The following is a 16,162-nucleotide window of genomic DNA, read 5'->3' as shown; positions in this document are numbered from 1 at the left end:
GGCTGCAGTTCAACCTGAAAACTTTTTCTTACAGAATCTTCCTTCAAATTTCTTTAGCGTTCACCAAACTGAAAGTGTTGTCGTTGTGCTTCCTTGGCCGTACCTTGAAGCTTCTCCCTGTTTTCCAGAGGATGAGTGGGAGCGCCGAGGACGTCGTGCCGGTGAGCTGCACCATCAAACCTCCCGTCTACCTGCAGATCGGCGACGGCAAAGCAGACACGGCTCACTCTGGCGTCTGCGTCGTCGACGTCAACCTGCCCTTCGGAAAACCCGTCAACGTAAGCCGCACGGTTTCTGACGTCCACTTCAAACGCTGTGGATTTGGTCTGAAATGCACTTCATGCTTTACAGCAATTAATCAGCTGATCGATTAGTTGTCAACTGTTCAGTTAATCGCATCCTGATTTGATGATTTATTCACTGGTTTGAGTAAAAAAAGTCTGATTGCAGCTTCCTAAATGTGAATATTTCCCGGTTTCTTTCCTCCCCAGTGACAGTAAACGGACTATTTTTGGGTTTTGGATGTTTTTTCTGACATTTTAAAGACCAAACAATGAATCAGATCATCCAGAAGAATCATTGTCACACCAACAAATTTAATTTTGCTTCTTTTTTTGCCAGTGTATAAAAACTTAGGATGTTGATTTAGTGAAAATAGTGGAGCAAAATGAGCAGGTAGCTGCATGAAACAGTGACTTCACTGAGTCTAGGTTCTTTATCAGAGTCTGAAATACCAGTTTTTCAATCATGTAACTGTCGGAAAGCCTGTTAAAAACACCAACATGTGCTGCGTTCAATCATTTTTTCCAGCAATAGTTCCAAATATTTTCTGGTTCCAGTTTCTCAGATGTTTTAATTTGCTGCATTTCTGTCTAATCGGATTGATTTTGAACTAAATCTCCACCTTTATTAGCTGCAGCATTAACGTTTCAAAAACAATAGTGCATTAATAGTCGTAACCCAGTTATATAACATAAAACATTCTGCACGATTAGCGCCTTTACTTTTAGTAGTTTGAGTATATTTTTATTCCAGTATCATATTGTCGCTCTTATTTGCATCATTTTTTTATGTCAAAATCCATAAATGCTGCAAAAAAGCAGAAAAACTGTTGGAGACAAACAGAAAATCACCAAATTTCCTGCAAACACAAGGCGCTTGATGAGCTTCCTGCCTCGCATCCATTTAACTGCATTAAAATACCAAAAACATCAAAACGTAGTCAAGGAAAAGCTAAATAAACAAAAAGATAAACAACCCAATTAAATGACTGATCAAGACTCAGCAATGAGAATGCGTATCCGCTGCCCTGCTTGGTTTCTAAATGTACTGTTGCAGGAGAATAATGTGTGTGATCTCTTCCTGGTTTGTGTTTTTTCTTTCTCCCAACATGCAGCTAAAAGTCTCCTCAGCCCTGGTTTTTCTCACCATCCCTCCGTCTGGCAGCTAATAAACCAGCAAACACACACACATGCAAAAACATTTGTTTTAGTACAACGCTGCGCCTCCGTCTGCGGAGACGCTCGAAACATTTCGGGCTGCTGACCTACTTTTTCGGCATTTAGTCCTAATTAAAAATCACTTTTAATGCAGAGCGACTCCTCATTAGCTCAAAGCTGCGAGCTTCAAAGGCGTCCGCCCGGAGCCGGCTTGTGCACAAAGGAATAATCTCCACCAAGCATTCTGACGCCTCTGCCGACTTTGGGTTTTCATGTTAATCTGGCGGACTCGCTGTTGCTTAAACAACAGGTTAAGACCCCAGACGGTCCGCGGGCAAATTCCTCCAGGCGCCAACGTGGCCTAACGAGCCTGATTTACTGTAAGTTTGGTTTCATCCAGGAGATCACTGAGGAGCTTCATGTCATTCCCGCCTGTGTTTCAGATTGAGGAGATCACCTTTAAGAACTACTACACGGCCTACGTGACGGTGCGCCTGCTGAGGAGGAGCCCCGGTCAGGAGGCGCCGGCCAAGTGGTGCACGGCCCTCAGAGACCTGCCGCTGATGGACAACCCCCACACCGAGGGGGGCTCCCAAGACTACTACTCCATCCACAGGACTCAGGTGGGCGGCAGGGCGACGGGTAGCGGAGGGTGAAAGAACAAAGAACAGGATCAATCCAACTCATCAGGGGAAGTAAACCAGGAAGACTTGATTTAATGTAAGATAAGACAAAATAAAATAAGACAAGAAGATAAGATAAAATAAGATAAGATAAACTAAGCTAAGCTAAGATAAGGGAAGATGAGCTACGATAAGAAAAGATGAGCAAAGGTAAGATAAGCTAAGTTAAGGAAAGCTATGATAAGCTAAGATAAGATGAGCTAAGATATGATAGGGTAGGCTAAGTGAAGGTAAGATAAGATGAGCTAAGATAAGAAAAGATGAACGAAGGTAAGATAAGGTGAGATAAGACAAAATGAGTTAAACTAAGATAAGGTAAGCTAAGTGAAGCTATGATAAGGTAAGCTATGATAAGATGAGATGAACTCAGATAAGATAAACTAAGCCAAAATAAGCTAAGAAAGGATCATCTAAAATAAAATATGATAAAATAAGCAAAGACAAGCTAAGATAAACTAAGCTCAGATAACGTAAGATAAGCCAAAATAAACTGAGAGACGATCATCTAAAATAAGCTAAGATAAGCTAAGCTAAACTAAGATAAGGGAAGCTCAGATAAGATGAGCTAAGCTAAGCTAAGATAAACTAAGCTAAGATAAGGTAAGATAAGATGAGCTCAGATAAGATGACCTAAGCTAAGCTAAAATAAGCTAAGATAAGATGAGCTAAGCTAAGATAAGGTAGGCTAAGTGAAGGTAAGATAAGATAAGGTGAGCTAAGCTAAGATGAGCTGTGATAAGATAAGATGGGATCACAGAAGCTAAGATTGGAACAATCAAGCTGAGACAAAATAAGACAATCTAAGATACGCTAAGCTAAGCTAAGGTAGGCTAAGATAAGATAAACTTTATTGTGTTGTTGATTTATTGATGATCGCCTGGCCAATTATCACGGCCAACTTTTTTCCTTTTTTCCTTGGATTATTGATATCTGTATAATAATTGACTGATTATTGATGAACTAAATGCTCTACTTCAGGTGCGATGAGCCTCCTCTCTCTGTCTGTCGTCACTCTGAGGTCTCAGAAGTGTTTATCAAGCAGAAACTGGAAAAACTGAACAAGAAACCAGGAAACTAGCTCCTCTCACAGCGGCTAATGCTATGCTAACAGCTAAGCCTGTTCTCAGCTCTGTCTGCTGAAAGCTGCGAGCGTTGTTGCGCCAATTTAAAATACATGATTCAGATTTGAATTAGTGGAACTTATTCGCCTGTTGGGTTTGAAGCTGTGTTATTATGACTCGAGGGCATCCTGTTTCATGTTGATTAAAGGGGCTCAGGTGTTTTTTACTCCTCTTATAATTAGCAAACATGCTAACAGAACAGCAGCAGCAAAATGTGCAGGACAAATGATTCTGTATTTCTTCGTCACACTTTGCTTCAGTCAGAACAGAAATAGTCTCCTGAATGTTTCCCTTTTAGAAAACCCTCCGTCTTCTGTCGACTGCAGCTGAACTTCTGTGAATGCGTTCGTCCCACCGGGCGTCAAGCTAACAGCGAGAAAAGGCACAAGAGTCGCCGTGATGTCGATCTGCGGAGACTTCTTTTTCCTTTTCTTTCTCCGCGTTTGTTCTCTGAGCAAACAGAGCCAGCTGGTGAATGATGATTTAGTTTGTGTTTACTTGAGACGGCGCTCCGAGGCTGACGGGTTTACAGGCTAATTGTGACAGCGTAAGCGATGTTCATTCACTTTTTACGGCTTGTTGTTTGTCATCTTTAGCCTTAAGGGATGTTCATGGTGCTGCGTTACTGCGGCGGTTTTATGCAGCAGGATTTGAACCTGAAAGACAAAAAAAAAAAAACTGTTCCTTCTTCCATTTCAGTGATAATTACTTCAAAAACACATCATTCTCTATGCAGCTTGGCCTGTAAATCACATTATTTAGGCACGATGTTCAGTTAAAAGTGCACAGGAGGAGAATGAACAGGTAGGAGGAGGATGCACTAGAAACCTGCTAAACCTTTCTCCAGAAAATGTCCTAAAATTTGAGTTGTTTTTATTGTGAGAGGCTTCAAACTTTGAGATGATGATCCACACACTTAATCACAACTATCTCGGTTAGTGTGTGTTGCTCGCATTACATGATAATTATATTTTTGGGGGGTGTGTTGCTTATTATTTTGTTGATTAACATGTTTTGCATTTGTGTAACTGATGACAAACCACACAGCGAGTTCATGTGAAAATGCTCATTTAAGAGAATTTGTGTCGACAATGAGAAGCACTGGGAATAGTTTGCAGTCCTGAGAAGACTTTAACGACCTGGCATCACCTTGTGGTGCGTGTTATTGCTGCAACGATCCAAACGTCGGCTGAACGGAGCCAAAATGGCTCCATTGAGCAGTGAGAAACCGTAGAAACCAGAGAGGTGGAGCTGCAGGCTGTGTTTATGCAGAGACGAGTATGAAAACAGATCTCTGCAGTCACGTCTACATCACATTTGCAGCAGTGAACACTTAGAGAAAATGTTTGAAAATGTGTTTTTTAAATTATTGTCAAAGAAATAATCCCAAAAGATTCTGTCTCACTGCACAGAACACATTCCTGAGCTCATCTGACATCAAGTTTTGTTCTAGAAAGTTCTGCAAAGTTCAGGCGATGTTTTGTTTTTAGTTCCTCTAAAAGTGCTCCTCAAACGTTGCATTGAGAACGTCCTCGCTTTGTTATCGTGCAACGTCGTGTTTAGGGAAGGAAGCAACGTCCCCGTCCAGTGTTTCGTTAGCCGATGTTCCTCCGGCTCAGAGGAGGATGCCCTCATGACTGTCGTTTTCAGATCCATCCCCGTCCCTCTGGTGTAATCCCTCCGTGTCTTTCCTCGCTGCTGCCAGATGCAGGCGGAGGCGGACCACGTCGTGTCGGTGAGGCTGATCCTGAGGCAGCCGTCCTCCGCCTGGCTCACCTTCAGCCTGGAGGACGTCAAGATCTTCCCTCACCTGGAGCCGGTCAGTGTTTGTATTTCAGCCAACAGGGGGCGTAAACTTGATCACAAACTAAATGGGGGGAAAAAACAGAGAGAATAAACTCTGTGACGTGGAAGAGCTTTTACTTTTCTGGGTTTTCAGTTTGCCAGCTCAGAGGGAGGCTGTTGTATCCACGTAGTGAGTAAAGCGTTGCCGTTTGGATGTTCTGCTGCCACCTGAGCGGATTATCGGCTGAATGTAACCGTCAAAGCTTCGACGCTGAGCGAGTATTTGGACAGAATGATAAACGGGAGCCGTTAAAGCTGAAGGAGATGTTTAGTCTGTAAACACTCAACACGTCGTCACCGTTCTGAGAGACGTTTTTCACGATGTTAGAACCAAAACGAGGAGCTGAAAGACGCTCCGGAGCAAGAAAAAAACATGAAAATAATCCCCGTTTACCACTTAGTGCACGCCATCACTGTCTGCTGTTTTATTTGAGCAAAAGGCGTCATCCCGGTTTGTGCTTTCTGACAATCCAGAGCGTTTTAGTCGCCGGATCGAACTTATCCTCGTCCTTGTTCTCTGGGAGTCCGTGTGGATTTTGTTCAGACGCTTGTTGTGTGATTGCACAAGTTACCGATTTTTATGTGTTTTTAGCATCTTTAGCCTTTACATACTGCTCATGATTTATAAGTGTCCGTACCAAATTTTAAACTACAGATCTATTTAGGATGTCTAATCGGTCGATGTCACATTAATAAATGTAAATGAGAGAGTTTCGAGAGTCCCTAAAAGCACCACTTTCCTCGACTGGTGGAACTAAAATCTAAAAATTTGACCCCAAACAGCCTCATTGTGCAAAACATTCGTAGCACCTGTACAAAAGTATAACATTTGTGTGTATTTTGGGCCAAAAGAACGACGTTTAGGGTTTTTTTTACTGCTGTCGAATGTCAAAACGGGTCAGATCTCGTTTTACAATGACTGTACTTATTATATTCCACTAATAATCAGAATAACAGCATGTCCGAACAGACCGGCACGATCACATCGAGGGATCAATAATCTGTAAAATAGAAAAACATTAGCGATGAGTAACCACCGAGACTCTGAATCAGTCCCAGAAGCTTCGGAAAAAAGCAACTGAACTTCTCCATCAGGCTCCAGAAGAATCGGAAGAACCTAAAAAAAAAAAAAGAGAAATCCAGTTGGTTTTTACTGAATCCCAGCATCCGATCACTTCTGTCCGTCTCATTCTCTGGTTCTCGGTCTTTAATCGACACAACAGTTTACTTTTCTTGACTGCAGGAGATTTTCTGTGTTTCCAGGACACAGCGTGGCTCCATGCTTTCGTCGTTTTCTCCCTTCAAGTTAATTAGATTTTCTCAATAAAGTTGTTGTTCTTCCAGAAGATGAGACGCTTCCCAGCAGGTGGACCTGCGCGTCAAAGACTATATATTCAGTTTAAACGCTTCGGCGCCTGTAAACACACGTCCGATCCCGACAATTAATTATCTCCGCTCGGAGCGACTCCAGTGAAGTTGAAGAAATATCGTCCGTGTAAGAACAAAAATCAGCTGCAGGGATTAAAAAACTCGCTTTCTGTTTTGCTCCCTGTCCAGGACCCAGAGAAGGAGGTTTCTGATTGGCTGTCAGACCTGACTCTGGTCGACCAACACCCGGACCTGGAGGTAAATGTTTCCACAGCAACGAGGAACCTTTACAGGAAAAACACACATGATTGATTTTACCCTTGGTGGCGGGGTAGTTCCCTAGAAATTAGGGATGCAGCATCTGTGGTCCATTCTGGGGATTCACAGAGTTCAGTTTCAGCCACTTGGTCTCAGTCGTCTCTGCTAGTTTGTAAAATCTATTTACTTTAAGTCGATTTAAGCAGCAGCTCGACTTGAATCTCCTCCACGTTCACTTTTGTCACCGGTCGCTTTATTAGAGTCCGAGCACTAACACATCAGGACTGGCGACAATCGCAACATTATAGGGGACTTGGACATGTCACTGTCGAAATGGCTCCACAGCGCCCCCTTGAAAATTTCTTCCTATCGTAAGCACGTTTGACCTAGAGCTATGCAATTTCAAAGGCACATAGAGCAGGTTGGGACGAACTAAAAAGTCCAGTTGGGCCAAGCTCTAAAATTCAACATGGCTCAACTGCGCCTCCTACAATATTTCATTCCCATTGGGGACTACGTTTCACCTACAGCTACGAAATTTGGTACACATGTGTAACAACTCGTGCTGCTCAAAAAAAGTCCATTTGTGTGTTTTCGTAAACCCAACAGGAAACCTGCCATCTTGGAAAAACTTTGAGCATTGCGGGCCATTTTTGCTCATTTTTGGCCATTTTTTTGGCATTTTCAAAATCTATCTCCTCCTACAGGGAAGGTCGTACACGCCTGAAATTTGGCCGGCACAAACTACAGGAAATGGTGATTAAAAGTTATTAAAAACACTCCGCAAAAGTCTGACGGCGTGGAAATGGTGGGCTGTGCAATTTTGATCAATGGCCATTTCGCACATTTTCGCTGTGTTTCTGGCATTCGACGGAGTCCCGTCGGAAGGTCGTTTCACCTACAGCTACAAGATTCGGTGGGCATGTGTAGCAGGTCGGGACGCACAAAAACTTCGATAAGCACCAAGCCCTAAACCCAACAGGAAGTCCGCCATTTTGAAAAAAACACGGTGAGAATTTTGGCGAGTTTCGCTCATTTTTGGCCATTTTCAAAATCTATCACCTCAAGGTCGTACACATTTGAAATTTGGCCAGCACAAACTACAGGAGGTGGTGATTCAATGTTATTAAAAGTGTCCGCACAAGTCTAACGGTGTGGAAATGGCGACCAATGGAATTTGGCCACAACGCCATAAATCCCCAAAATATGAGACGTGCTGTGTAACTGGCCCGTATGTGCTTCAATTGGCATCAAACTTCACACACATGCTCCGAGTCCAAACCAGAGCGCGTTGCCAGCACGCCACACCACACACAGGAACAGGAAGTGGCTCGTAACTGGGCCGCACATGCTCTGATCTGGCCGAAACTCGACACGCAGGATCAGAGTCCCGCCTGGAGCGCATTTCTGCCGAACCCTGATGTGCGCGAAGGCCGACAATCATACGGTGAGGACCCGTCCATCGCCACTTGCGGCTTAAATGTTTATTATCTCAACGTTGTCACCGACTAGACTGTAAAGCAAAAATGTTCCTACTAATTTGTCTGAACTTAATGTCTCTTGAAAACAACAAGCGATCTAAAGGAACATTTTAGTTCCTGGACTAGAAGCTTTTTAGGATGCAGCTGTAGCTCCCGTCGAGGACACCAGGTCACATCCTCGGTGTTTTTTCTGAGAGTTTGGGGTTTTCTCAGCCTGATGAGAGCCTCCCCTCGTGCTCCATCGGCTTTTTACCCTCGATATATTCAATTTTAACTACTGTTGGGCGAATAAATGAAGGAGCGATGAATTATTTCCCAGCTAGAGCTTGTCTTCCAGGAGGGGTGTGAAGAATTCATGCCAGCCGAAAATCTTCAAATTTCCTGATTTGATTTTTATTATATGTTCATTATTAATTCTCATTAAGAAAATATCAGATTATGTGAAAAATGCACAGAGCCGAGCTGTTAGCCCACGAGGAGGTGAAGCTTTCCCAGCATCCTCATTCAGATGCTGTAGCGGAGGAGCTAGCTGTATGAATCAGATGTTTAAACAGTAAATAACGTGTCTGTGTGATTTCTTTCAGGGCCTCCCAGACCCGCAGACGGTGTCGTCTAGCATCCAGCAGATGTGGGCTCTGACGGAGGTGATGCAGACCAACCAGACCACGGCCTCCATCGGACGCTTCGACGTGAGCTGAAACACAAGCAGCTGGTTTAGGGAGATATTTAAGAAAAAAATCACACGTTTCCGACACTAATGGGAGGAGGAGGCATGAAAGAGCCAAAATTAGGCTCCAGATGAGGGCTGAGTGCATCAATATGTCACACAAGCTGATTTTCCTCCGTCAAAGGAGAAATAAATAAAACACAAAATCCTTCTGGTGCATTTTCCTGAGCACCTGAACAGTCAATAGACGACGCAGAAGTGGAAGAGCAATCTGCTTTTTCAGCCTCAAAAGCTGCCTGCCTTATCATACATTTGCACTCGTACTTGAACCTCGCTGCACAAACGGAAAAGCTGCGACGTCCAACTACATGTAGGAGACGTGATCTGAGAGGCTTTTGCCGTCGTCTGTATGAAGAACACAAACATTTGCGTCACATCTTTTTGTCAACAGCCGGTGTGTGAAAATCCAGAATCGTCGTCGTCTTCTTCGGCGGCGTCTCGTGGTTTCGGTGCCGCAGAACCCACATGTTGATGACCGTAAACCTCCGATAGTTGTTGTTTTTGTCTTCATTTCTAATAAAGATAAACAGAAATGTAAACGTTTCCATAAAAGCAATGACGGCGGTCAAACTTGTTTCATCTCGAGTCTTCAGCGACTTTCTGCTCGACCGTCTCGGATTCGCTCGAAGCTTTTATCGTCATAAACTACGAATGTTCAAAATGGCTCCTGTTTAATTTCGACTGGCTACGTCAACCGCTCGCCGAGATGTTTTTTATTCAGGAAATCGCTCGTCGACCTCAGGAGCTATTAAAGATAAAAACCTGATATTTTCTCGGTTGCTTCTCATCGTGTCGTCGATCCAGAGTCTGATCGAACATAAAGAGTGCTTTAAGTGTCTTGAGGGACTTTTTTTTCAAAAATCTCATGAAGTATGTGATATATCAGCGTAGGTTTTGACTAATATCTGTACTTTATGTTGTCAAATGTTGACGTAAATCAGGAATTTAGCTAAAAACTGCCGGTTAGGGATTGAGCCACAGGATTACGGCGTCGAAACTCAAGACATTTATCACCACTAGAGTTTTCTCGTCAACCAGCGGGAGATAGTTCAAGCTATTGGTCGGCTGGCTGCAGCGCATTTATATGAATGATTTAGTTTTGGAGGGAATCAGTGACGTTTTCCTTCCTGGTTTATAATCTAAACACATAACAGAGCTTCACCAACAGAAATGTCGTTGCTCTTTTTCGTCACGTGTGAAATAAAACTGAAATAAAAAAAAGTGCATCGAGGTAGACGTCAGTCCAACACGAAACAAGTGAAAGCCTCCGTGTCCGACGTGTGAACTGAGACGTTCTGTTGTTTGTCGCCGCAGGTGGACGGATGCTACGACATCAACTTGCTCTCCTTGACGTAAAACCGTTCGTGGACGAACTGTCCGAGGGAGCAACGGTGAAGAAACTCCCATCGCTTTGGAACAAAACAGCTGCTGGGAAGGAGAAGCTACTGTGAATGTGGACTCGTAATGCTGCAGATCAAGTGTGATAATATTGTTTATTCATACGGCATGCAGGCGACGCAGCAGGTTTTTTAAAATTTAATTTAGTCGAATGTCGCTGTTGAACTCATTGTTTAGTCTCCCTTTGACTGTGAATCCGACAAACACGACATGTGCTTCGGTTTTATTAAATCCTCAGATAAGACCTTCAAAATGTAAAAAAAAACAAAGGTAGAAATGCTGCATGTTGAACACTTGGTGGCAGCAGAGCACCATTAAAAAAAAAAAAGTGCCGCTAACTTCACTTTGAGTGCTGGTAAATTTAGGTTGAAGACCTTCAGAGGACACGTTTTTTTTGGGAAGAGTGTTGAGATTCCACATTTAATATTTGGGTTAAGGTCTGGTTTTTAAAGGAATTAGGGTCTGGAGCTAATAAAAGCATCGTGTCAGCGAGGAGCCGAGATGGAAAAGTTCGACGCTGACGAGGTTCGATGCACTTGACACGAGTATTACAGATTCACGTTACTAATGCATTAATGATTATAGGATGACGCGACACATAACATGAAGTAGAAGTAGCAGCACTGCAGGACAACAACCCTCCACTGGAAGTAAAAATACAAATATACAAACTTAAACTACATTATTAAGTAATAATGGTTTATTATTGCTTTTATCTTGCAGCTAATTTAATTAGCTTACGTCCTGCTGTGTCGCTTAATCTGCAGTAATATGGCTTCATAGTTTGTGTTATTTATTATTAATCTGTTTGCAGCTTCTCAGACTTCAGCGTTTTTCCAGCTATTCAGATTCTGGACATCTCGGTGGACTCTGACACGACAGGCTTTTTTTTTTTCCCCCCACTTTTTTTTATTGTCATTTTATGCTGAAAAATAATGAAAATATTCTCCAGCGGCGGCCCTAATATGATATGTATTATTCAGAAATGAGTCATCCGGCATAATCAGTGCTTTCTGCCTTTGCTATTTTCAGTCTGTTTGCACGTCCACCGTGTGACTGCAGGACTCCGACAGAAGCCGAGCGACGTGGACTCTGTGTGTGCATCTTGTTGCCAAACATGAATAAAAACTAATTCTCTGCTTTCTTTCGCTGCGTCGTGCATGACCGAGCAGCTGCCAAAGAGGACTGTTGTACGTGGAGCGTATTTAGCAGCTGCTGCTAAATGGAGTCCCGGCGGTGCTTCTTAAAATACAGCAGCTCTCGTTTTACTTAAAGTGCAGAACAAGGCGGCGGATTCTCAGGAGGTTCCTCCACCAAGGCTGACTGAAATAAAGAGGACAAGTGTTGTTTTTGTGTTCTTTGTGTTGAACTTTGCAGGGAACATCCTGTTTTTTTTTCTCCCCCCCTCTCATATTGTAAACATTAATAGCACAAGAGAGCATTAGGAGGCTGCTGCACGATCCCTCAAACACGCTGCAGATTCTGAATCTCAGATGTTATTCAGACAGTTTCCTGATGAATTCGGTTTAAATCATGGAGCTCAGTGGAATTTATTTGCTGCCTTCACGGGAGTTTTTTAAAATGAGTCTGACATTGAGGCTGAGCCTGACAGTTAATCTGATTTATTCTCGTTAATGCGTACGTTTCTGTCACTTTCCGCTCCGTCTGTCGATCACAGACTGTAAACACAGACGTGACAGTTACCCAGAAGTGAAGCCAAAATGTCTGCATCGCTACCTGCACGTTAGCTCATGAACATCTGAGTCAACTTTCTCCCAAAGCTTGTTTCTGTCATATTAAGTTCTTCTCGTTAATGTTTTGCCCACATGTTGCTGATCAATTTATCGATTAGATATCTGCAGTTTATCAACAAGTTCACTTTGTGTTTTGGACTTAATTAGCAAGTCAATGCTAATTTTATAGCATGCGAGCTAAGAGCGCAAGCAGTACATGAGGAGGAGCGTTTGATAGCTAGACAGCTAGCAGTAGCCTCTCAAAGATATCCCAAGATGTCTTTGATCAGATTAATTGGGCTGTTAGCTTGTTAGCCTTATTAGCAAGGTAATGCTAATGTTACAGCTTGCAAGCTAAGAGCACAACCAATCTATAGGGAAAAGTACTTGATATGTCAGTAGCTAGCTAGCTACATAACTAGCTGCTTTGTACTTATGATGCTAATGCTAATGTTATAGCTAGCAAGCAAAGAGCACAACCAATATATGTGCTTAGGTGGCGAGCCAGACAGCTAGCAGTTACTAGTCACTGAGGCATTGTGAGATGTCCTTCGTTAGATTTGTTGTGCTCTTAGCTTGCTAAACTAATTAACAATTCCGTGCTAATGCTATAGCTACTAAGCTAAGAGCACAAACAATCTATAGGAAAGAAGAGTTGATATGTGGCTAGCGAGCTAGACAGCTAGCAGTTACGTGTCATGGAGCTATATGCTGTCTTTCATCAGATTGATTAGCTTGCTGTCTTAATTAGCACGTTAATGCTAACGTTGGATTCATTTTCTTTATATTCATATAAAGGAGTTCACAGTAAACAGATAACAGGCAGAAAGTATGCGTTAGAATGTTTTAATTGATCACAACGCTTCATATTCATGTTTTAACTGTAAAATCTAAATCTGACAAATAACTTGCTGTAAAATAAAAGAGTCCAAAAAATACAATATTTGTTAAAGTAATAAGAACTGCAGTGAAGCTAAAGAGGGAAGCAGCATAAAATGGAAAAACTCAAGCGAAGAACTTGATTAGATCTATTAAAACACAACAACATTTGCTGAATCTGCATTAAATTACGATCTGATTTCTTTATCTTTGGCATCTGAGCTTCACGTGCTGACGATGCCACATTCATCTCACTAACAGCTCCTAAGCGTTTGGCCACAGACCCAGTTTTTATGCAAATATATGGAGAAGAAAATTAAGCGATCGTAGATGCTGGCGCTCGTCTCCAACCAGGCGTACGGGACCACGTTTTGTTTGCATTGGCTTCTCTGCATTTATCTTGAGTTTCAGACCAAGCTTTTTATATTTTTAAGTGGCTTAACGCTCTCGGTCCAGTTTAACGCACAGGAGAAATCGGGCTTTTTTGGAGAGCTGCTCTTGAAATATGGAACCTCCTGCAACCTTCGCATCGGCTTCACTGTTTGCTTGTTTCAGTGCTGGCAGTAGAAATCGCGCCCTGTTGGTCAGACGGTGTGAAGACGAGCGATTTAGGAGCAGCGAGAAGCTGCAGTGAGCGTTTCCTGGCCGAGCTCCCGAAGCCTCGGAGGCCGTTTTGGTCCTGATGAGGAAAAGAGGTTAATGGCTGCAGATTTTCCTCAGAAGGACTCGTGATGAATGGAGCGTTCAGGCTGAACTGGACCGCCGGTGTGTGTGTGTGTGTGTGTGTGTGTGTTCACCATCAGAGGAAAGAGGATTTTCAGCCTCCTCGATTAAAGTTGAACCACTTTTTTTTTCAACGTACGGGGAAGAAGGAGGCAGGTCGGCTCCCCGCTGGGCTCCTGCTGGGTTTTATTGATGACTGCGGCGCGGCGTTTCAATCAGAAAGACGTTCGGCAGGAAGCGGCGTTCACTTTCTGTGGGAACAATCTGCTGCAAGTGATTAAACCAGGAAACAAAAAAACCCCCAAAAATAGTAAGAAGAAAGGAAAAACTGTCATATTATCATCGTTAAAACATGATTCAAACGGTTGGGATAATTGCATTTGCCACGACAGGTTCTGTGTTTGTTTGAGCTCATGACTAATGCAGGCTGGAGGCACTGCTGCATCTGTAAGTCGTATTATAACAAGTCCTCCTTTTTATGAACAAATTGCGGTTGCGCCGATTGTTCCCCGTGTTCCTTCGCCGTTGCACGTTTCCGTCCTTTGAGATGTTCGGATAAACTTGACGACCCAGCCGCCTTGAGGGGCGGTCGACAGAAAGCAAATGAGCTGCGAGGAAGTCGGAGACGGCGGCGGGCCGGAGGAACAAATTGAGAACGGTCAGGAGGCTGCCGGCGCACCTTTCCCCACAACACACTCATACAAATCAGCAAGCCGCCGAAGCCGGCGCGGGCAGCAGGAATGTGCAGAGCCAGCTGCCTACTCGAGTGCACTTGACATTTAAATTCATGCGGCCGAACCCTTCTGCTTGCACCCTGAATATTGATGCGTTCTGGAGCATCAAAACATTTGTGTAAGAGCAGAGCGGATGCAGGAGGAGGAGGAGGAGGGACGCTGTGTTCGCAACGGAAAGAAAGACGACTACAGAGATGGACGAACCTGCGGCGGCGGCGGCGGCAGTGGGGTGATGAATCTGTTTGTTTTCCCCTCTAATAGGCAACACAAATCTCCTTCCAACGCAACCCAGAAAACCTCCGTCTTCTGGGCCGCCCCCATCCCTCAGCTCTCCTCCGGCCTCCTTATCAGCTAATTCAGCTCCATGATAAGACGACAGTAGATGTTTGAAGCGAGCCGAGGAGCACGTTCACCTCTGACCGGCCGCAGTTTATTTCGCACTGTGCATATTTTTACATACTTCATCCCAGAAAAATGGGATTTTTCAGCTGAAGGGTTCATTCACCCACCGTCTTGTTCTGTTCGTGTACTGGCCGCCCCCCCACCCACCATCCAATCTGGGTCATGTAAGACTCCAAAATCGATTCCAAGATAATGCACATTGCAAGTACATTAAAGTCACTCGAATCAATCCAGCGTGTACCCTTGACAGCTGAATAGCTTTCGAACATTTCATTTCGGCACCCAGGCTATTTAGCAATGTTCCGTCGGTGGTCAGGAAGCCTGTTGAGAAGCTCCAATGGTGGAGATGGAAGCCCAGTGTTCCCCACATGCATGTCACAAAATGTGTTTAGCGTCCAGTTGTTCTTAAATGTGAACATTTTCTGTTGTCTGTGACAGTAAACTGAATATCTTTGGTGATTTGATGGACATTTTCCACCATTTTCTGACTTTTTATATCGTTAACCAATCGATTGATACGGAAAATGATCATGAGCTGCCAAACATATTAAACTTGTACGAACATAACGGCTGAAAACGTAAACAAAGTTTGAGCGTCAAACTGTTTTTTTTTTTTTGTCATTTTTGTGTTTAGGATTTTTTAATGGCTTGATGGTGCGCTAATGGAGACAAGGTAGTCAAATGTGACTAACTAGCTAAGTCAAAAATAATAATTGCGATTGCTGGAGTATGCAGGTTTGTGAGCATGCATCGCTCACAAACTAATTGCAAATTAGCAATGTAAATGATTAGCAGCTTATGAATGTTGAAAGATGATCGGCTGTAGTACCTGATTGTTCCACCAGGTGGAGCCTCTTACTGTTTCACACCAGGACTACAGCCAGTTCATGTTGGCAAGCAGAGAGCATTGTGGGTGTTTAGCTGGTTAAAGCGGCCCCATGAGAAAGACTTCTGTGGTGTTTAGTGACCTCCGGCCTCAGCGAGTGTGTTTAATATGATCTGGTATTGATTATTGCTCCTGTATCGGCCCAAATCAAGTGTCGTTTATTGGTTGATAACGCTGCAGATTGTTGGTTTGGAAAATTAATCTAAACTTGTATCGCTTGGGTTCTGCTCTACGGTGGACATAAACGAAGAATTTAGATTTTGTTTAGTGAGACTGATCGATTTTTTTTAAAAATGCTGGTGAGCAGAGAGCATTATGGGGGTTTAGCTGGTAAAGGGGCCCCATGACAAAGACTTACGTGACCCTTAGTGACCTTCACTTAAAGCTCATATACCTGAAAGCCACCATAACAGCATTTTTATCCCGTTAGCATATGTGCTGCGTTAAGTAGTTAAGAAAAATGCTAGCAAATTGTGCTCCCCCTT

General features: G+C 43.4%; 1 protein-coding gene across 1 annotated transcript in view; it reads left to right on the top strand.

Annotated features, from left to right (window-relative positions):
* Positions 1 to 11,464, top strand: part of LOC103371623 (nicolin-1-like) — a 15,123-nt gene extending 3,659 nt beyond the window's left edge. The window contains exons 2-7 of the mRNA XM_008301008.1: positions 129 to 278; positions 1,883 to 2,062; positions 4,949 to 5,062; positions 6,646 to 6,714; positions 8,780 to 8,884; positions 10,237 to 11,464. Of these exons, the coding sequence (XP_008299230.1) occupies positions 132 to 278; positions 1,883 to 2,062; positions 4,949 to 5,062; positions 6,646 to 6,714; positions 8,780 to 8,884; positions 10,237 to 10,278 (657 nt within the window). The 5' untranslated portion in view covers positions 129 to 131 and the 3' untranslated portion in view covers positions 10,279 to 11,464. The remainder of the gene's footprint in view (positions 1 to 128; positions 279 to 1,882; positions 2,063 to 4,948; positions 5,063 to 6,645; positions 6,715 to 8,779; positions 8,885 to 10,236) is intronic.
* The last annotated feature ends 4,698 nt before the right edge of the window (positions 11,465 to 16,162 follow it).

The sequence above is a fragment of the Stegastes partitus genome, unplaced genomic scaffold (genome assembly GCF_000690725.1).
Source record: "Stegastes partitus isolate 25-593 unplaced genomic scaffold, Stegastes_partitus-1.0.2 Scaffold1621, whole genome shotgun sequence".
NCBI lineage: Eukaryota > Metazoa > Chordata > Actinopteri > Pomacentridae > Stegastes > Stegastes partitus.
This window is presented reverse-complemented; position numbering and strand designations above follow the sequence as displayed.